The sequence below is a fragment of the Erpetoichthys calabaricus genome, chromosome 17 (genome assembly GCF_900747795.2).
Source record: "Erpetoichthys calabaricus chromosome 17, fErpCal1.3, whole genome shotgun sequence".
In the NCBI taxonomy this organism is placed as follows: Eukaryota; Metazoa; Chordata; class Cladistia; order Polypteriformes; family Polypteridae; genus Erpetoichthys; species Erpetoichthys calabaricus.
Window position 1 is genome coordinate 62,533,206 of NC_041410.2, and position 23,417 is coordinate 62,556,622.

A 23,417-nucleotide genomic window follows, 5' to 3' on the forward strand; every position below is an offset into this window, starting at 1 on the left:
CTGTGCCATGCAATAATGAACTATTGATAATGTTTAGGATAGGCGCTGCAAGAACATCCATTGCACTTTTTACTAGTTTTGTTGGCACTGGATCTAGGGAACAAGTAGTGGGCTTCATTTTAGTAATTAAACTTAAGACTTCCTGCTCAGTTACAGGATTAAAATTACTAAAGTGCTGAGTGCAACGTGAGACAGGGTCTGCTAAGCTAGTATTTGGTTTGTACTGTGATGCAGAGATCTGGGATCTTATATTTTTAATTTTCTCATTGAAGAAGTTAATAAAGTCTGTACTGCTAATGTCTGTTGGTATTTTGCACTGTTGATCTGAATTTCCATTTGTTAATTTAGCCACTGTTCTAAACAGTGCCCGAGGATTTTTATTATTGCTATCTATTAATGTAGAATAATATTCTGACCGAGCTTTAAAGAGGGCTTTTTTATATTTATTAACACTCTGTCCATGCAATTTGAAAGACCTGTAGCTTTGTTGTTCTCCATCTGCGTTCCAGTTTTCGACACTCTAATTTAAAAGCTCATGTGTTTTCATTAAACCAGGGAGAGTTTCTATGTGCTTTGATCACTTTTGTTTTAAGGGGTGCCACTGTGTCCAGAGCATCTCTCAAGGTCACATTATAATGTGATGTTAGCTCATCTAAATTGTTTTCCGTGTTTACATTTGATGTTAACTGATCTAAATGGTTTTCCACAATTACACTCGACTTACTCAAAGTATCTATAAATTTTGAAGCAGAATTACAATCTAGATGTCGCACTGTCTTTGTTTTAATCTGGGAGTGTGTTGGCAAGGGCAGGACTAAATCAAATGTAATTAAGTAGTGATCGGAAATAACTTCATTTAATGGAGTAATAATTAAATTTTGAATTTCAACTTTGTAAGTTATAATTAAATCTAATGTGTGGTTATGATTATGAGTTGGACCTTTGACATTCTGACAAAATCCTACTGAATTTAACAAATAAGTAAAACATTTGCTAAAAGTGTCAGTTTCCACATCAATGTGTACATTAAAATCTCCCATCAGTACTACGTGATCATAATTTATAGCCAAGTCAGATAAAAGGTTGCTAAATTCAGACATGAACAATGAATACGGCCCTGGTGGTCTATAGACTAGCACTATAATTGTGTTGGAATCTGTTTTAATATTTAAAATGAATGCTTCAAAGGATGTAAAGTTGCCTAAATTTTTTAGAAGTGATTTGCATTTTGTTACAATGAATTATTCCAAGGCCCCCTCCTCGACCTGAATCTCTAGACCTATGAAGGAACGAGTATCCATCTGGTGACGCCTCAGCTAGGGGGACAGTGTCACATTTACTAAGCCAGGTTTCAGTGAGAAGACACAGATCAGATTTTGTACTTAATATAATATCATTTACCAAAACAGCTTTAGTGCCAAGAGAGCGAATGTTCAATAAGCAGCATTTAAAACTGTATGCTTCTTTCTGAATTGGTGATATACTTTTTGTTTTAATTTGTAGTAAATTTCTATTACAGATGCCCCTGGTGGACGGTCTGGTTTTATCCCTTGGTCTAATTATACACCTTATTTTTTGGTTATCAATTAATTTAAGGTTTGTATCAAGACTAAATTTACTGGATGCCCCAAGACAAGGATTATGGGTAACAGCTTCAGGAAAGTAACAGGTGGGATAAACAACAGCCTATGATTTAAGATCACATGACTGCGGCCTGGATGGTGCTCTAATCAGTCAACCAGGCAGTTTTGCTGCCATATTTTGGGATAATACATAAGATCCCCTCCAGTTAGGTTGAAGACCATCTCTTCTGAAAAATCCAGGCCTTTCCCAAAAATCATCCCAATTGTTCACAAACGCTATGCTTTTGTTTGCACACCAGGTTTCTAGCCAGCAGTGAAGGGAATGCAATCTGCTATAAATCACATCCCCTCTATATAATCTTGGTAAGGGGCCAGATACAACTAAATTCCGACATTTTCTTTTAGCTTTGATGCAAAGAGAGATGAAGTTCCTCTTTAATACCTCAGATTGCTGTGAATAAATATCATTAGTGCCGACATGCAGCAATAAGGTAGATACTTCATCGTCGGCAACACGGTCCAATGCGGCCTCTATGCCAGAAATCTTGGCCCCTGCGAGGCACTTAACATGAACTGCTGGTTTAACATAGTTTGGAATTCTAACATTCCGCACTATGGAATCGCCAGTTATGAGCACTTTCTTATTCTCAGTTTCCACAGGCGCGCTGCGGAGTGCTGAGAATCTGTTCTGGGTCCGAATTGGTGACCTGGGTGCCGGGGGACTACATTTTGGATTCTTAGACCCCCGTCTTACTGTTACCCACTCGCCCTGTGGCTGAATTGGTGCTGCTGACTTTGGCCGTGCACTGACTACAGTGGGGCCAGGAGAGACTGAAGCCGAATCAGAAGTAGCCGAATTGTCTAAACAAACCGAGTCGATCCAATTTTCGGTTTGCCTAATCGCTATCAGATTCCTAACGCGGTCCTCCAATTCGCGTATTTTCCCGACCAACTCTAAATTAACTAAACACTTTTGGCAGGTGAAGCCGTCTACAATGTCGGCCGGAAAACCTGAACTGTACATGCTGCAGGACACAAAACATATAAACGTGCCCTCAACGGGCAGAGAGCAGATAGAACTTACGTTTAGTATTGATGTCATCTTCTCCGTTTTCTGTAGTATACTTAAGTGCTTTCTGCTTCAGAGACCGTCGGCTTCAAGTTTCTCACTGCCGGTTAATTCTTCTGGTCAGCTGCCGGCTTTACTTCCGATGAACTTGCTCGGGTGTTTGCGAAGGGTTACGTGCCTGTGGGAGACGCCGCTGCTCGGTGCTTCCGCTCGCTGCTACGCTCGTGGATGATGGAGGCCACTGTGCTCATTGGGACCTTCAAAGTAGCAGAAATTTTTCTGTAACCTTCCCCAGATTTGTGCCTCGAGACAATCCTGTCTCGGAGGTCAACAGACAATTCCTTTGACTTCATGCTTGGTTTGTGTTCTGACATGAACTGTCAACTGTGGGACCTTATATAGACAGGTGTGTGCCTTTCCAAATCATGTCCAATCAACTGAATTTACCACAGGTGGACTTCAATTAAGCTGCAGAAACATCTCAAGGATGATCAGGGGAAACAGGATGCACCTGAGCTTCATGGCAAAGGCTGTGAATACTTATGTACATGTGCTTTCTCAGTTTTTTTTATTTTTAATAAATTTGCAAAAACCTCAAGTAATATCTTTTTTTCATGTTGTCATTATGGGGTGTTGTGTGTAGAATTCTGAAGAAAAAAATGAATTTAATCCATTTTGGAATAAGGCTGTAACATAACAAAATGTGGAAAAAGTGAAGCGCTGTGAATACTTTCCGGATGCACTGTAGATGCTTCAGTATTTTTGAGTGACATTAAGTAATAACTCAGTTAACGAAACAGATGTGTTCTAGGACTCGGTCTAAGAAAGGTGCACAATGACAGCACTCTAACAGACTAATATTTGAATTTGCACATATGCCAGCATTCTTGCTGACTTTGTTATAAAAAAAAGCTTTGTTTTCAGAGGATTCATTAAACAATGAGTGGAAAATGTTACATATGATTATATTTAATCATCGACTCTGCATGAGTCGAGTTATTTAGCAGTTTATGTCACCTAATCCATCCCATGATAGAGCTGTCTAAATTACTGAGTAGCTAAACAGATCTCTGTATAGTAACTTCTACTGAAGTCTTATGACCATTATGTGAATGTGAAAGGTATCTCCATGCGCAATTACTTCGAGTGACTGTGCATTTCAGAAGCAAGCATGCTATGACTGATGAAACACACCAAAATTAGAGAAATCATCTGTGGGCAAACAGTAAGTGAGGAGAAACCTAAATGTCTAATAATTCAAACCTTGTTAGAAAAATCACTTAAATGATATTTGTAATTGGAATGAAAATCAAAATGTTTTTTAGAGAGAGAAAGTGGTTAAATGCAAGCATTGGAGCACTTTATTCATTTGCATACACCAGGATATTATGAACTTATTCTGAATATTAGCATATTCAAGTTAACGCATAATAAGGTAAAAATTTGTTTGGACTTCACAGCAGTTGTGCAAGTCTTCCCCGCAATGGGAACAGACTACACCTTTAATAAATATTTAGCAGTATGCAGTTTGAAAAAATGTACCTCGCCAAATGAATTAAGCACAGAAACTGTTAAAATGTTCTTGTTGCCCATAATTAACTTTTTTCACATGTCTTAAATAACACAAAGGATCACATCATTTTGTTCTGAGATTACGCACAGACTGAAGTTGATTAGCCCATCACATGATTCTAAAGGCATCTGGTTACAAAACTACCTAGGGAAGCATGCATAAATTTCCTGTTTCTGGTTTGATTTTTGTGCTGGTTTTTATTTTATTGATTTTTTTAAACAAAATTTGAGCAGGCACCTAAAGACTTTCCGCTTCAAAATCAGTAATCCATTTCTACAGTGACTGGTAGGCTTCTAAATATCTATTGATTCCTCTTTCTTACTTGTACAAATGATTTTTTCCCCCTTTCAGGCACACCATACTATTTGTTCAAACACAGTTTACAATTCCACATGATTATTTTCTCTCAAAAAAAAAAAAAAAAAAAAAAGTTTTTGTGCTTTAAAAACGGCTTTATGCATTCATATTTTAAACATTTTTAAGGTCAAGAATATTCAGGATTCACATCTAACTAAAGTCAAATGGACTTACTCTTTTAAGTGGAACTGTGCTTCGGAACCAGTTATAGTCAGGAGATACTCTGATCTCTTCCATGACTAGAAAGAAAATAAAATAAGAGTTTCTAGCAAATCATACCAGTAACACATATTTGAGTACAACAATGTGAAATTCTGTATTTATAAAATAAAAATAAGTACCCAGAGGAATTATAATGAAGTAAAGAGAAATAAAAGATATGAGCAGTACAAAATTTTGTAAATAATGCTTTAAAAATATTCAAATTAGTCAGAAAAAAATTCTTAACAAGCTGACACCATAATTGTAATTTACTTCAGTTGAGTATGTCTTTCAGAAAAATTGGTTATCTTAAAGTAGGAAAAACTAGTACATTAAACTACTGTATACTGCAATTGTTGATTTGATTAAACATTAAAACTGTACGCAACATGCTAAAAACCAGAAGGCAAAGTTACAGGTAGATCAATATAGTTTCTACACCTCACCACTGACTCAATTAAATTTAATCTTATAGAGCAACCTAGTACTAAAAAACCAAGGGTGCAGTAGACCACTACAAATACACCTGTTCATCAATTCCCTGAACCATTTTAAACAAACTCAAACCACTGTGTATAAAGCAACAACAAACTTTGGACAAGAGTACAGAACACAGGCACACTCACACAAACACATGTACATTCTTTTGCCAATCAACTTAAATGGCACATCGTTGGAATTACAGCTTTGCCTGGATAACTTTTGGATTTTTGACAAAGTCGGAGAGATGTTGAGTATATTGGGAGAAGGATGCTAAGGATAGAACAGCCAGGGAAGAGGAAAAGAGGAAGGCCTAAGAGAAGGTTTATGGATGTGGTGAGAGAGGACATGCAGGTAATGGGTGTAACAGAACAAGATGCCGGGGACTGGAAGTGGTCCCCTGAGGCAGAGCAGGCTCTGAGAGACTGCTTTGGAACTACAGACTGGGAAATCCTGCAGGGATCATATAGTGAGAACATTGAGGAGGTTGTTGACTGCACTACTGACTACATCAACTTCTGTAAGGACATTGTAGTTCCAGTAAAAACAGTACGCTGCTATGCTAACAACAAGCAATGGATTACAAGTGACATCAAGTGTTTTTTGAACCAGAAGAAAAGGGCTTTTAAAGGCAGTGATCAACATGAGCTCAAGCGCGTGCAGAAGAAACTCCGAGTCCAGCTCAGGGCGGCAAAGGAGCAGTACAGGAGAAAGCTGGAGCAGAAGTTGCAGAATAACAGCATGAAAGAAGTGTGGGATGGGATGAAGATCATCACTGGCTGCAGCTCAAAGCGGGGTGCCACCATCAACAGAGACGTGGAGAGAGCAAACCAGATGAACAACTTCTTTAACAGGTTTGACCACCCAAACCCACTCTCACCTCGGAGTACTGCACCTTCCACCCATCCTTCTGCTGACACTAGCATAGGAGAGAGTTTCCCCCCACCCACAATTACAGCAGCCCAGGTAAGCAGAGAGCTGAGGAGACTTCGTGCCAGCAAAGCAGTGGGTCCAGATGGAGTATCGCCACGACTGCTGAAGACCTGTGTGTTGGAGCTGGGGAGTCCTCTACAGCGCATCTTCAACCTGAGCCTGGAACAGGGGAGAGTCCCGAGGCTTTGGAAAACATCTTGCATCACCCCAGTCCCAAAGGTATCACGTCCTAGTCAGCTGAATGACTTCCGGCCTGTCACTCTGACGTCACACGTGATGAAGACCATGGAGTGGCTGCTGCTTCACCACCTGAGGCCACAGGTCCACCACGCCCTTGACCCTCTGCAGTTCGCATACCAGGAGAAGGTGGGAGTGGAGGATGCCATCATCTATATGCTACACCGATCCCTCTCCCACTTGGACAGAGGCAGTGGTGCTGTAAGAATTATGTTTCTGGACTTCTCTAGCGCCTTCAACACCATGCAACCTCTGCTCCTTAGGGACAAGCTGACAGAGATGGGAGTAGATTCATACCTGGTGGCATGGATCGTGGACCATCTTACAGACAGACCTCAGTATGTGTGTCTCGGGAACTGCAGGTCTGACATTGTGGTCAGCAACACAGGAGCACCGCAGGGGACTGTACTTTCTCCGGTCCTGTTCAGCCTATATACATCGGACTTCCAATATTACTCGGAGTCCTGCCACATGCAAAAGTTCGCTGACGACACTGCTATCGTGGGCTGCATCAGGAGTGGGCAGGAGAAGGAGTATAGGGACCCAATCAAGGACTTTGTTAAATGGTGCAACTCAAACCACCTACACCTGAACACCAGCAAAACCAAGGAGCTGATGGAGACCCAGGCCCCTCTTGGACCCCGTGATCATCAGAGGTGACTGTGTGCAGAGGGTGCAGACTTATAAATACCTGGGAGTGCAGCTGGATGATAAATTGGACTGGACTGCCAATACTGATGCTCTGTGCAAGAGAGGACAGAGCCGACTATCCATATTACTAACCGAGAATGCTAAACCGGATGGACGCACGGACATCCGGCCATGGGCCGTAGCCGCAAAAAGACGTACTGCACAGGTGCCCCAAGAAATGAGGCGCCGCAAGAGGCGGCCGCGACCACAGTAAAAAGGAGTATGCACAGAAAAAAGAAGTCAAAGAAATGAGGCGCCGCGACCACAGAAAAAAGGAGTCCGCACAGAAAAAAGGAGTCAAACGCAGGCGACGCACACAGCGCCGCACGAAACCCATTGCACACGAAACTAGCACACAAAAAAAAAGAAGCCGCTCGCGCCCACCTGCAAGCACCCCCCCCCCCCCCTACAAGCACCGGACGGGACACACACAAAGAGGACGATTCAACAAGCCCCTGGCACACAAAAAAAAAAAGAACCCAAAACCACCCCGCCCACCCTACAAGCAAGGGACGGGACACACACAAAGAGGAGGATTCAACAAGCCCCTGGCACACAAAAAGAAAGACGACGCTCGTGCCCCACCAATCCTCCCCCCGCTCCTCAGACGCCGGAAAAGCACACAGCGCGGCACGAATCCTATTGCACACGAAACGGGACCCACACAAAGAGGAGGATTTAACAAGCTCCTAACGCACCAAAAAAAAGAAGTCGTGACCGCCACGCCAAGCCCATTAGAGACGAGACATGGCACACGAAACGTTCACAACAACGACGAATCAGACCCACAAACACACTAACATCAATAAGAAGTGACACCCAAAGCCCCATTTCTAAAGGAACCATCCATATTAAACATACGTCATCTCAACACCTTCACACTATGCAGCATAGGTGGATCTCCTTACAATAAACCACTATTAACCGTTCAACTGCAGAAAAGGCTCCATATTAACAGTAAGTGCGATCCTCCTTATTACTTATCCATATTTTGCACTCTGAGGAACAAACAAGTCATGAATACACGCTCACGGGTACAAAACGATTCGGCTCGGATAACGGGACCAAACACACGAACCCGCATGAAACAACAAAATAAACGGCGGCGCATACAACGCGCTTCGGAAACTCCGGGAGAAAAAATGTCTCCGCTCCAAAAACACAAAGCTCAACTAACCCCGTTACAGAGACGTGCCCAAATGGACAGACACAATGAACGTAGACGCATACAGCGCGCGTCTCAAAGTGCTGCATCGAAACAGGCACGAGTTCAAACCGAAAGACCTCGCGTCTCAGACATACAAAAACGGGAGCAAAGAGACAGCATAAATGAACGCAGACGTCTACAACGCGCATATGAACTGCCAGAAAACAAGCAAGCAAGGCTCCAAAAACAGAAAGCTCAACTGACCGACATACAAAAACGGACAAGACTCGATACAAACAATGCACGACGTACACTAAAACGGACTTTTCGCACAGCACAGGCGAATCAATTGCACCTCCAAAATAGCGCGTCCCAAATACTGGACATGCAACAACGCGCCTCTCAAACGCCACAAGCAAAACCTGCCCGTCGCGGACATCAACGCCAGACACCTGCTAAACGCTTGCGCCACTTGGCTGACAACGCGTTCAATAATGAGTGCACTATTGAGGAAAATTCATTGGGATTAATGAATGTCATTTGCAATCATTGTCATTCACTTAACTTCACAGAAGAAACAACTGGCAATACAAATAATGAATTTACACGTTGTTGTCAAAAGGGTCAGATTAGACTGCCTCCTTTACATTCATATCCTGAATATCTACAGAAGCTTCTAACTAACGATGTGCCTGAAAGTAAAAACTTTATGAACTGCATTAGATCCTACAATAGTTCATTTGCTTTTGCATCTACCGGAGTACATATCAGGCCACCAAAAGGCAATGGCCCATACTGCTTTCGCATATGTGGACAAATATAACATCCATCTTGCGAAACTGTTAATTATTGATGAATGTACAATGGCATCCAGTCACTTACTCAACACCATTGATAAACTTCTACAAATGTTGATGAATAATAATATTCCTTTGGAGGAAAAGTACTTTTATTAGGAGGTGATTTTAGATAATGCTTGGCTATTGTTCCACATGCCATGCGCTCAGCTATTGTTCAGTCCACCTTAAAATACGCAGACAACTGGCATTGCTTTCAAACAATACAGTTAGTACAAAACATGCGATGTCCAGATCCAGAATATAACAATTGGCTATTACAACTAGGAAATGGTACACTCACCAATACAGATGGACTTCACCCAGATATTATTACAATTCCCCAATCCTTTATCTGCGATGACTTAGTTACAGAGATATTTGGAACAGCAATCTCATTGGACCAAATACCCCTTTTAACACAACGCACTATGTTATGTCCAAAAAATATTAATGTTGATCACATTAATAACCAGGTCATTTCATTATTTCCTGGAGAGGCACTGCTCTTTCTAAGCTCTGACAAAGTTGACTCTGATGACGACAATGAACATCTGAATTTCCCCTTAAAATATTTGAACACTATTAACCCGGCCGGATTACCACAACACAATCTTAGCCTTAAAAACGGAACAATAATCATGCTATTAAGAAACCTTAACACTAAACAGGGTTTATGCAATGGCACACATTTAGTCGTCAACACCATGACACACAATGTTATTCAAGCAACACTTCTTACAGGATCACATGCTAACAATACTGTTCTCATTCCTACAATTGACCTTACGAGTTCTGACCTAGAATTACCTTTTACATTGAAACGCCGACAGTTCCCCATTAAACCTGCATTTGCCATGACCATCAACAAATCACAAGGACAAACCATGGACAAGGTTGGCATCTACCTCTCTGAGCCCGTTTTTGGACATGGACAACTTTATGTTGCCTTCTCACGTGTTCGACGTTCACCTGACGTTAAAGTTAAAGTTATAAATGCTCCATGCCAAGGAAGACTCATTCAAGGACAGGACACCATCTTTACTACTAATGTTGTGTACAAAGAAATATTCCAATAAACCATTACTCTGTGCCAAACACTGTATTTTTTGCTTTCTATATGCATCATCCACACCTCCACACTATTCTATATCTCATTCATACATCTCACTCTTTGTCATGCCCCAACGCCAGGGGTTGGCGAGCGAAGCCCCCTAGTACTTCCTTAGAAGGCTGGCATCCTTCAACATCTGCAATAAGATGCTGCAGATGTTCTATCAGATGGTTGTGGTGAATGCCCTCTTCTACGCGGTGGTGTGCTGGGGAGGCAGCATAAAGAAGGACGCCTCACGCCTGGACAAACTGGTGAGGAAGGCAGGCTCTATTGTAGGCACGGAGCTGGACAGTTTGACATCTGTGGTAGAGCAACGGGCACTGAGCAGGCTCCTGTCAATCATGGAGAATCCACTGCATCCACTAAACAGTGTCATCTCCAGACAGAGGAGCAGCTTCAGCAATAGACTGCGGTCTGGGTCCTGCTCCACTGACAGACTGAGGAGATCGTTCCTCCCCCACACTATGCGACTCTTCAATTCCACCCGGGGGGGGTAAACGTTAAAATTATACAAAGTTATTGTCTGTCTGTTATACCTGCATTGTTATCACTCTTTAATTTGCTGCTGCTGGAGTATGTGAATTTCCCCTTGGGATTAATAAAGTATCTATCTATCTATCTAGAAAGATATGGAATAAGATGATCTGCTGTGGCAACCCCTAATGGAAGCAGCCAAAAGAAGATTCCGTAATGAGGAATTTTTATTTCACAAGTTGTAAATACCTTTTCCTCTGAATTTATTTGACAGCCTTTCAATGTCTTGTTTTGTTAGTTCTACACTGAATAAAAAATGTTAATTCAGGTCTTTCTCTTAAGCCAGCTTTTTCTCTCTCTCAATCACAACATTAAAATCTCAAATCCATTCTTAGAGTACACTCATGATGTTTCCCGAAGAGGGTTAAATTTGCCTAACCAACTGAATTAACAGGCATGTTTGTGGGATGTGGGAGCAAAATATACAACCAGCAGAAAACCTACGCAGCCCTATGCTTTCCACAAAACTTGTAGTTTGAACCATGCAGTCAATACTATGAGACATCGAAGAGCAGGGAATAAAGGACCTCCCCGGTGTCCAGGGCATGCACAACTTGAAGGTGCCCTAGGTAACCTAATGTGTTGACTCTGCCCATGATGCCCCTTGCCCGTAGTCAATTAAGTATTGGTGCTTCACAAGTCATAGCTTCGTATCACTTCACAAGAAACAGCCGACCACCCCCCAGACCTCATTGTCAGTCATGTGTCGTAGCTTTGTGAGCCTTGATGCTTCATGAGGAAGCATGTATTGGGCATCAAGCACTAGCTGGACAACTGGCTCTTTCACACAACAAAGAAAACTTAAACCCTATTTGGATAGGACTAGTTTTACAAAAGAAGGTGGGATAAAGAAATTGTTACCAGAGGAGCTATGTAATTTTAGTCCAGTTCAAATCACTCATGCCAGTAATTTTTTTTATATATAAACAGACTATGCATTCGTATCTCAGTAAAGATTACAGAGCCTTTTTTCTTCTATAAAAAGTCAGTACAAACAACTCTGTGGTAAGCTAACCTAGTGTAAATCAACTTGTCAATAAAATTCAGTCAACAGCTGGGAAGATACCAAAATTTTACTTCATGAATTAGGGATGCACGATAATATCGGATTTATATTTGTATCGGCAGATAATGGGTTAAAATAATTTTATCGGCATCGGACCGATGACTAAATTGGACCGATAATTCAAATCAATATTGATGACGCATTTAATTACACACTTGAAGACACGCCATCCCGACAAATATACAGAATTCCTCAGAGCAAAAGAGGAGAATCCTGTGCCACCACGCACAAAATCAAAAACTGCAGTTGCTCAACGTGTTGATCAGTTACTTGAAAAATCAAAGAAATTTGATAAAGATAACCCTAAATCTCAAACAATTACTGCAAAGGTGATGGAATTTATTGCTCTGGACGATCAGCCATTTTCTGTTGTAGAAGATACAGGATTTCGAAGGCTGCATAAGTATCTCGAGCCCCGTTACCAGATATCCACTCACCGTTATTTTTTGGACATAGCGCTTCCAGAGTTGCATAAGATTGTGGAAAGTCATGTGCACAAACTCCTTGCTGAAGATGTCACAGCCATAAGCTTTACCACTGATATATGGACATCTGATATGAGTGCTATTAATATGCCTAGTTTAACTGCTCAGTAGATCGACCGCAAGTTTGAATTGCAGAAAGCAATCTTGCATGCCCAAGAATGCTCTGGATTACACATGGGTGCTGCACTCTCTGTAGCGTTTAAAAGAATGTTTGAAACATGGAAAATACTACATGATCATTCTCTTTGGGTATTACGAGACAATGCACGCAACATTGCAAAGGCTATGGAGGAATGCGGGATCCCAAGTTTGCCATGTATGGCTCATACTGTACAGCTTGCCGTGAACGATGGCGTACTATCCCAGCGCAGTGTCTCAGATACAATTGCGATCGGCAGAAAAATAGTCGGCCACTTTAAGCATTCACAATTAGCCAACTCGCGTCTCAAAACTATACACACTGAACTTGGTATGCAGCCGAAAATGCTTCAGCAAGATGTTTCGACTAGATGGAGCAGCACATTCTATATGCTGCAAAGCTTGCTGGAGCAGAAAAGAGCCCTTGGGGCTTATGCCTCCGATTTTGAGTTACCTGCAACTCTAACGCCTAATCAGTGGGGTTTGATCGAGAACATAATCACACTCCTTGCTTCATTTGAACAACTGACAAAAGAAATTTGCCAGTCTGAAGCCTTGGCTTCTAACGTTATTCCCTCAGATAATGCCTTAAAATGACTGTTGACTAAAAGTGCTCATACTGACTTCGGAGTCAAAACCAGTAAAAGCGCTCTCTTGGAGGCTGTAAACAATCGTTTCATTGAGATTTACAAAGAATCCATGTACTGTCTTGCCACTACTGTAGGCCCGAGATACAAAGACCGCTATTTCGATGCAGATGTAAAATCACTGGCATTCAAAATGTTGCAAGCTCAGATGGAACTTGCATCGAACGAAATGCAGACGACTGAATCACAGATAGATGGTCCACAACAGAAAAGGGCCAAGAGAAATGACGAAGTGGTTTGCACGCTCTTCGAAATGTACAACGAAATTCTTGAAGAGAACACATTGATGCCTCGGGAAAACAGCCAGATGACAACAGAGGTGAGTTAAAAAAAAAAAAAAAAAAAAAGCTCTGTGGAGATCTTTACAACATTGTTTTAAGTAAATAACATGGGCTGTCGGATATAATATCACTATTCTAACATAATTCGAATGTATACAAAATCTTGGAAGGCAAGAAAGAAAAACGGCAATCGAATGTAAAAAGAGCGGTTGTTGGTTTTACCTTGCACTAAATTTGGCTTCATGTTAATTAAGACGTGCTGGACACTTTTGTAGGATTTTACAGATCTGTTTTTGCACGTAACTTTTTAGGATCAGTCTGCGCGTTTCTAAATTGTTAACCCATATTGTTATTAGTCATTAGTTAAACGGTCGGCATCTTCTGTGTTAAACACAACCATTTTAAGGATTGCTAGTTTTCATCAAGCGACTGAGCCAACCATAGCCTATGCTTCTTTGCTTCATATTTTTGTTCGGTGCGTGTTAACTAAATAGTTTCATAAATAAACAAACTCGTTTTACATTTTTTTGTTACTTTGAAAAATGCTGTCTGCTAATAATTGATTATAATACACAAAATACTTAAAAGACCTCAACAAAGTAACATTTAATACACTGGTTTCATTTGTAAAACACTTAAAGGGTCACAATGCTTCAGTTTATTTATTGTAAAAAAATAGACAAAGGGATATAAGGTCCTCTGGCCTCTAGGGGAAAAAAAGAAAAAAATGACTGCATTTACTTTGTTTGAGCAATCACTGACAATTTTGTTTGTTTTTCTTTTGAACATTGTCTTTAGAAAGTGCCAGTGCGGTTTGTGTCTTATTTCTCTTTGCGTTGCTTTTTGTGGGACAGCCAATCACATTCATGGAAGACACTGTTTTCACCTGAGTCTCTTAAGCAATAATGAGCAACTTGTAAGCAGATCGTGATCATGCCCAATGCGTCGTTCGCGATCGACTGGTAGATCGCGTTGCTTTTTTTTTTTTTTTTTTAAACGTTAGTCTATCATATATCCTCCCTATGGCATTTGCCACTTGATTGACATACAGGGCGGCCAGTCTGAGATCTCTTTTCTTCTAACACACTGGTCATCCCGCACGCATGATCAAACGCGCGAGCTACTGCAAAACTCCGGCTGTGATCTAGTTAGCCTTCCAATTTATATCGACTAAAGAAGGGATTTAAAAAAAAATTTGTTTGGGCAGGGTATGGGCTGGATGTGGAATTGGAAGAGGATTTTTTTTTCACAATGTCACAATCGAAGTGCGTTTGTCTGATATGTCAATCTATCATTGCTATTCCAAAGAAGGAAAATGTGGAAAGGCACTTTCGAACTGTTCATAAAAACTACGAAACTGACTTCCTTCCGAAAAGCAATCCGAGAAAGAGAAAGGAGAGGGAACTAAAATCGCCATTTATCGGACAGCCGTCATTTTTCACATTTAGCCGAAGTCTGGGGCTCATGGACAGTTTTGGAACTTACTCACAGAGAAAAAGTTCCCAAACATGAGGAAATATGCTGCCTCCTTGACTGCATTATTCGGCTCTACTTATTTATGTGAGTCAGCCTTTTCCCACATGAAGATTATTAAATCCAAATACTGTAGTGACCATAAATGTATTGAATTGTTATTGTGCCATAAGGGTTATTCAGTTATGCAAGGTACAACAACATATATTTTATGTATAAAGTATAATCAGTGTGTGTGTGTGTGTATATATAATATATTATAAAATAATATAATTTTTAATGTAGGTAGATCATTTCGATCTGGTCATTTTAAAAGTAGTTCGCAAGCTGAAAAAGTGTGGGCGCCCCTGATCTACAGTGAAAAGCAAATAAAATGTTTCAAAAAACAGCAAATACAATACAGACATGCATTCAATTCAAAGGCCATATACTTATTTTTATTGTAAGGATTCTAATCTTAATCTGACAGCCCTGGTAAAAGCCAAAATGCAGATTTATCTTTTAGATATGAAAGATGACACAGAATATAATACTGCATATGTATGCATGCTACTTGGCAGGTGCAGGGATTTCTTTCTGAAGCACCAATCCCAAGGAATGAAAATCCACTGAAATATTGGAACTGCAGTCGGTATCCTACCATTGCCAAAGTAGCACGCAAGTTCCTGTCAGCCCCATGTACTAGCGTGGACAGCGAGAGATTATTCAGTTTGGCTTCTAATGTGATAAACGAAAAGAGAAACAGAATTTCCTGTGACAAGGCAGAGATGCTCTTGTTTATTAAGAAAAACCTCCACATCATGCTTAAAAAATAGAAAAGAATGATAAGCCTCCAGAAAAAAGTTATTTCTTTACTGTTGTACGCTTTTCTGATTTTTAAAATTATAGATTGGTTAGATTTATTCCATCAAAAAGAAAGAAAAAATGTTATGTGGTAAACTATTTAATATTACAGACTGTAAAACAAAGGATCAGATAGCCAGTCAAATGTGGTTGAGCAGAAGCCATTTTAATGATTGTAAATAATCTGCAAAAGTTGTTATTCTTAAGTTGTAAAATGTACAATTACAATGAAATAAGCAATACCATTTTTTTCAGTTTTCATTTTTTCGATTATTGTTGAATTTGTTGCATTTGTTCCATCAAAAAGGAAGAGAAAAGTGTTATTTAAAGCAACAACCTGCAGAACTGTTTCTCATATAACCAACAGGTAGCCAGCTAAATGTGGCAGATATGATTTGTTTTTAATGATTGAATGTGGTGCGCAAAATTGTTATACAAATAAATGTTCACTTTGTCTGTAATTCTTGTCCAGACAATTCAAGTCTCATTTTTCTCTGTATCTTATAAATATGTATATCGGCATCGGCAGATAAGTACATAGACATTATCAGATATCGGCATCGGCCCAAAATTCCCATATCGGTGCATCCCTAATGATTATAGTGACAAAAATTATAGTGGTTTTCGGTATTATCACAGTATTGTTTATTTAAAAAAAAAAAAAAAAAAAAAACACCAATACACACTGAAATAATTACACCACATTTTATATTGAATCAGTACATAAACATCTGTCAACAGGTAAACACACAGGTTATTTTTACCGATTATACAGACATTTTAAAGAAATGACGATTACTAGTTCCTTCGCAACTAGTTTCATAACAATGCAAATACAAATTGGCAATGATCAGCTTGACAGATAAAAAGCAGAGAAACTAAATGCGAATTCACTAAACAATCCAACTCAATTTACTGAATATTTTACCAATTTGGTACAAAAATATTCTTCCACTTGTTTTTAGCCTTCAATTTAAGAAAGTTTAGTTGAGTTTCTTCTAAAGTGCATTTTAAACAAAAAGCATGGCACATCATGTCTTTGACTCCTGAAGGTCATTTGTGCAGCTGCACTGAAAAGCTGTTTGCCAAACTCCACAGCTGCCTGTGCAAGCCAAAAGCAATTTTAACATGTTAGTAAGATCCTATGCATGAAAACTTAATGAAATGTAAACAATGAAAGGAATAAAGTAATTACTAAGTACCAATTAAGGCATAATTATGAAATAGTGATTGACAACAAAATAATTAAATATCCTTCTAATAAGCATTACAAATCTAAATTAGTGGGAATGACATTTGTGCACAACACCCACAATCCTATGCCACATTTCAATCCCTGATGTAACGTTATTTAAAATGAACACCACCTTGTCCAACCAGACTATTCCGATGTATGTGTTTATGTGAATGTTTCTAATTGAAGTTTAACTCTTTTATAAGGCTAGATGTAAATGTAGCCTGTTTTAAGACTTATACTAACAATTTAAATGAACATAATATAATGGATGGATCAATAAACAGTGCAGACATATGGGTAATAACATAAATATCTGGACAATGAATATGCATTCAAATACTTATTAGAATATACAATACTAAAGCTTCATACTGAGAGCATTTACAGTATCAATATCAATGAATGGGTCTACTTTCATACATAAGGCGCATCGGATTATAAAGCGCATTCAGCGAAACAAAACAGTCAGATAAGTCAAACTTTATTCAACTCATTCACAGTAACTCTCAACATTGTTCAGTTGTAACATAAAATACAAAACAATACACTCACTTTTTCAGTTCATTTCTCTTCCACAAATCCATCAAATTCTTCATCCTCAGTGTCCGAGGTAAATAGTTGGGCGATTTCAGCATCAAGCATGCCCGGATCTCTCTCGTCATTATCCGAGTCAGTCTCATTGCTGTTACTTAGCTGCTTAGTGATGATTCCGCCCTTTGTGAAAGCTCGGACGATACTTGAGACTGACACCTTAGCCCAGGCATCCACGATCCATTGGCAGATAGTGGCTTAACTCGCCCGGCGTTGCCTTCCTGTCTTGGTGAATGTGTGTTCGCCTTCTGTCATCCAATGCTCCCACGCAGCTCGCAATTTAACTTTGAATGACCTGTTGACGCCGATATCTAACGGTTGGAGTTCTTTGGTTAATCCACCCGGAATGATGGCAAGCTCCGAATTAGTTTGCTTCACTTGGATTTTGACAGTATCGGTGAGATGGGCGCATGGAGTCGCAGATCAATAGAGACGGAGATTTGTGGAAAAAGCCATCCGGTCTCCCGACGTAAACTTCTCTCAGCCACTCACTCATCTTCTCCTCGTCCATCCAGCCCTTTGGGTTAGCTTTGATGATGACGCCGGCCGGAAACTTTTCTTTTGGCGAAGTGTTCCTCTTGAAAATGACCATGGGTAGTAGTTTCTGGCCATTAGCCTGGCAACCGAGAACTACAGTGAAGGATGACTTCTCGTTCCCTGTGGTGCGTATAGATACCGTATTGCTTCCTGTTTTCTCGACAGTACGGTTCACGGGGATGTCAAAGGTAAGAGGGACCTCGTCCATGTTGGTGATGTGTTCTGGCCGGATCTTTTTTTCAGTGATCTTGTTCTTGCAGTAAGTGCGGAAAATGGCCAGCTTTTCTTCGTAATCTTTTGGAAGTTGCTGCGAGATGGTAGTTCTTGTGCGGATGGAGAGATTACATCTTTTCATAAAACGGAAGCACCAAGAAGGACCTCCTCGAAAGTCAGTGATCTTCATGTCACGTGCTACCGCTGTTGCCTTGAGTCGAATAGAGACTGTAGAGACGCTTCTACCTGCTGTTCTCTGTTCAATAACACACTGTTCAACTTTGTCCTCTAACTGTGGCCATCTTGCTTTGTTCCCTCGGACACTCTTGTTTGGTCTTCTTTACTTGGCGCAGGTCATCTTCTTGCTTCCTCCACTTCCGCACCATTGATTCATTAATGTTGAATTCTCTCGCAGCTGCTCTATTCCCATGTTCTACTGCGTGCCTGATAGCCTTGAGTTTGAAATCCGCTTCGTAAGCATGTCTCTTAACAGGTGCCATTTTGGGGTCCTAATAAACACACCGTAATACCGTATGTTGAAGTACAGTATGTATTACTCCACGAGGCCCCTGACTACGGTAGCCGTAATGCTCCAACAATCCATCAAGCGGTGCGGCTTCGTAGTTTACCAAAGTCATTCTAAAACATTTTGACAGATTTTTGAGCACCGTGTACCACATAAAATCGGTTCAAGGTCAGTAAGCACTAACAGAATTTATACATAAGGCGCACCGGATTATAAGGTGAACTGTCGATTTTTGATAAAATTAAAGGATTTTAAGTGCGCCTTATGGTCCGAAAAATACTGTACATGAGCTTCAATAAACTGGTTATTCACAGAAACCAGGTTTCAAAAATGTCATATAAACCCTTATACTAATTAGAGAAACCAGGTTAACAAATGCAGATTTCTCTGAGAATAACCTAGTTATTTGGCAATGTAAACATTTAATCAGGTCACAGTTCAGTATTTTCTGAACTGTGCATATCTGTTGCACTATGTTCACCTGCTTAGTTTTGCACACACTTTCAGAAGCTACAGGTAAAACTGTCCACAATGATAACATTTTCTGAGGCAAATGCTTAAGCGACATCGTATTATTCCTTCTCCCGAAATAATCTGCTTCAATATTTCACAACTTTATGTTGTGGGTAAAAGTAACATACATTATGTAGTTCAATTAATTTTTAACCTCTTTAGTGTGAGACCCAACCATCACTGGGTTTGTAAAATAAATAAATAAATAAATAAAATAAAGTGCTAAAAGCGTTAGTCCTGAGTGTCACTCTGGCAACAGTATAGACACAATTCACATAAGACACAAGGATTACTTTGGCTATAACAGTGCCAACAGTGTTACTGCCGAGCGTTATTCGGGGGAACAGCATAGGCGTCTTACATAAGCATTAGGCCAGAGCATTACCTGGGCAACAGTGTAGACACGTCTTCTGCTAGCCTCATAATAGCATCTAAGAAACACCTCTCAGCAGTGATGATGAGGTAAATCTGTCTTCTGGCAGTGAAACTAAAACGAAGAGTGAAACCGAAAGTGATTCTAATGCATCTGAATCTCAAACGTGCAATGTGCTGTTCATATTATTATTTTTATTATTAATAATCATTATTATCTGTATCAATATTGTACTTTCTACAGTTCTGACCCTGTACTTTTAGTGTTTTGCATGTTTTAGAGCAGAAAGTTGAGATTTAATAAAAATGTCATTTTGTAAGCCAAAAAATGCAATGCTTTTTATATATTTTTTGAGAAAAAATGTAACACTAAGGAGGTTAGTAAATAACCTAATGTAATATTTTTTTTTACTTGAATAAAATAAGTGTCTTATTATTCCAGCAGCACTGGGTGTAAGGCAAGCACTCATTTGCAGGACACATTCACACAGCAAAGAAGAAATGAGTGTGTTGCATGCAGTCTTTCAACAGAACTAATTAATATAGTGTCAGTTTTGTCTTAATTGAGCTATATGATGAAGATATGTTGAAACAGTGTGACAAGTGACACAGCAGCCATAGTTCATATCACAAATCATTGGAGGCTCAGGTTGAGGATGTAAAAAGGGGAGAGAGGTCATTTACTTCAGAGCACATTAAGGACTAAACATATTTATAAAACACAGGAAAATGATGCTTGTTTTGGATTCATGAAGGCCAATGATGATGTTTAACTCTTTTTTTTTTGTGCAGGTTAATGATGTTGGAGCATTTCGTCAAAGACGAACTTCAGAAACATACTTCGGCATCAAAATGGAATTTTAAAAAAGTTTCTGCATTAACTGGGATTCTCACTTTACCCAGTTTTATGGTTGTATGTAAATACACTCACTGATCAGTAATTAGCATGTCACACAGCAGGTGTTCAATTTACATGCTACACATGCGTGATGATATTATACAGTTCTAGTTATCACTAAAATATGAAGTTGCGTAATAAACATTGGGAACTGTCCTGTACAGTCACATAAAACACAAGTATTTTGAATAATCAAAAAACTTGCTATACTGCAGATTCACACTTGCTGAAATCTATATTCTGAGTATGGGGTGGAACGTAAACAAATTCGAATTATCCAAAGACAAATTTTTCCTTTTTTATTTTGGGTAAACTACTAGCTGTAGTATGCCTGGGGTGGAATATACTTCAAGTACTTCAAGTTCAGAAAATATCCTGGGAGAACAATTTTAGAAAGAACCATAGACTATAGCCTTCCACTCTATGTGTTTACTTGCTTATCAAAACACTGTAAAACATTAGACATGTTAAAAAATTTTAAAAAACAAGTTTTTGTAATCATTAATAAACTGAACTAATTCCCTTGGGTACTCTGCTGTATAATTTTTCAAGTACTCCTGTAGTAAATTCTTTCAGGCTTCTTACGGAAATTTCCATAACTATTTTTTGACTTTGACATTTTCTGTTCTTTGCTCTTTCCAAGCAATCCACTCAATTATATTGAGGTCAGGACTCGGTAGTCAATCACTCTAAGACTTTTAATACCATGTCACATTAGATGACAATTTTTCCATTGATTTTCAAGCATAGCCTATAAGCCTGGGTAAAAATATTAATTTTCCAATTAATCATTGTTTTTTGTATAATGATTCGATATTGATTCTTAAATTGTCAAGATCGATCTTGTCAATCTCTATCCTATTCAACTACTATATGTTGATTTTTGCTTATCTAAGTTTTTATCGTTTAATTCAGCAGAGGTCAATAATATGCCTGTTAAGGCTTTCTATGGAAAAAGCACTACCTCAAATAGAATGAGAAGGGTCCGGCTACATGTAGGAGTGCATAAAATGGTGTGTCCTCCTCAAGAATGAGTAGTGATAGACACTTAAATCAGATGTGTGGACTTCCTAATGAATCAGAATTCATCTGAACCTGAATGAATGATTCAGATCAACAGTGCAAAATACCAACAGATATTAGCAGCACAGACTTTATGAACTTCTTCAATGAGAAAATTAAAAATATAAGATCCCAGATCTCTGCATCACAGTACAAACCAAATACTAGCTTAGCAGACTCTGTCTCACATTGCATTCAGTACTTTAGTAATTTTAATCCTGTAACTGAGCAGGAAGTCTTATCTTTAATTTCTAAAATGAAGCCCACTACTTGTTCCCTAGATCCAGTGCCAAAAAAACTAGTAAAAAGTGCAATGGATGTTCTTGCAGCGAATATTCTAAACATTTCAACAGTTCATTATTGCATGGCACAGTACCTGATACACTAGAAGTGTCAGTCATTAAACCATTACTTAAAAAGTCAGACCTAGACCCACACATACTAAATAATTATAGGCCTATTTCAAATTTACCATTTCTCTCTAAAACACTAGAAAATGTTACTAGAATACTAGAAACTACCTTAAGTATTACAATTTATTTGAGAAATTTCAGTCTGGTTTCCGCACTGGTCATAGTACAGAAACGGCACTAACACGGGTTGTAAACGACATTCTGATATCCTCTGACGAAGGAAACTCCACTGTAATTATGTTGTTGGACTTAAGTGCAGTATTTGACACCTTCGACCATTCTATTTCACTGCACAGACTAGAAAATGCCCCGTGACCCTGTGTTCGGATTCAGCGGGTTGGAAAATGGATGGATAGATGGATGGACTAGAAAATGATGTTGGGCTTACAGGCACTGTGCTCACTTGGTTTAGTTCTTATTTATCAAATCAATTCCAATATGTACAGAAATGTGCTGACAGTACTCCATCATTATACACAGAAGTTCAATATGGTGTCCTGCAGGGCTCAGTACTGGGACCTTTACTGTTTTCACTTTACATGCTTCCACTGGGATCTCTCATTAGGAAACATAATGTTAATTTTCACTCGTATGCAGATGACACCCAGTTATACCTTTCATTTAAATCAAATGAAGTTTCTCCGATGTTGTCATTTAATTAGTTGTGTTAGTGAATTAAAGGAGTGGATGAATGAGAACTACTTGTCTTTAAATACAGATAAAACAGAGATGTTAATTGTTGGAGGGAATGATGCTGAGCACAACAATATTTTGTCATCATTACTCAGTTGGAATGCCCATTAATTTTACTGAATCAGCCCGCAATCTAGGAGTTATCTTTGACTCTAGCATGTCATTTAAAGCGCATATTACACAGTTGTCCAAAACATGTTTCTTCCATCTTAAACATGTTAGGAAATTAAGGCGCTTTCTAAATAAACAGGATTCTGAGTAATTAATTCATGCATTTATTTCTAGTAGGATTGACAAATGCAATGTGGTGTTCACTGGATGTTCAAACTGTTCTCTACACAGCCTCCAGTTAATCCAAAATGCGGCTGCAAGAATTATTACAAGAACAAGAAAATACGAACACATAACTCCAGTTCTTAAATCCTTACACTGGCTCCCGGTTAAGTTTAGGGCAGATTTCAAAATCCTCCTTTTAACATATAAAGCATTAAACGGCCAAGGTCCGGCTTACTTGTCTGAACTTATCATGACTTACAAACCAGAGCGTACATTAAGATCTCAAGATGCCGGTCTGCTTATGATTCCAAGGATTAATAAAATAACAATGGGAGGTCGAGCTTTTAGTTACAGGGCCCCTTAACTGTGGAATGGTCTGCCTGCTACTATACGGGATGC

At 39.4% G+C, this 23,417-nt stretch overlaps 1 protein-coding gene across 8 annotated transcripts in view; it reads right to left on the minus strand.

The window, feature by feature from the left end:
• spg21 (SPG21 abhydrolase domain containing, maspardin) overlaps positions 1 to 23,417 on the minus strand; it is a 146,558-nt gene that overhangs the window by 111,794 nt on the left and 11,347 nt on the right. For all 8 annotated transcript variants that reach the window (XR_007933713.1, XM_051920250.1, XM_051920249.1 and 5 more), the window contains exon 2: positions 4,757 to 4,821. Coding sequence is in view for 7 of the 8 variants with exons in the window: in XM_051920250.1 (XP_051776210.1) it covers positions 4,757 to 4,821 (65 nt within the window). In the remaining variant the exon portion in view is untranslated. The remainder of the gene's footprint in view (positions 1 to 4,756; positions 4,822 to 23,417) is intronic.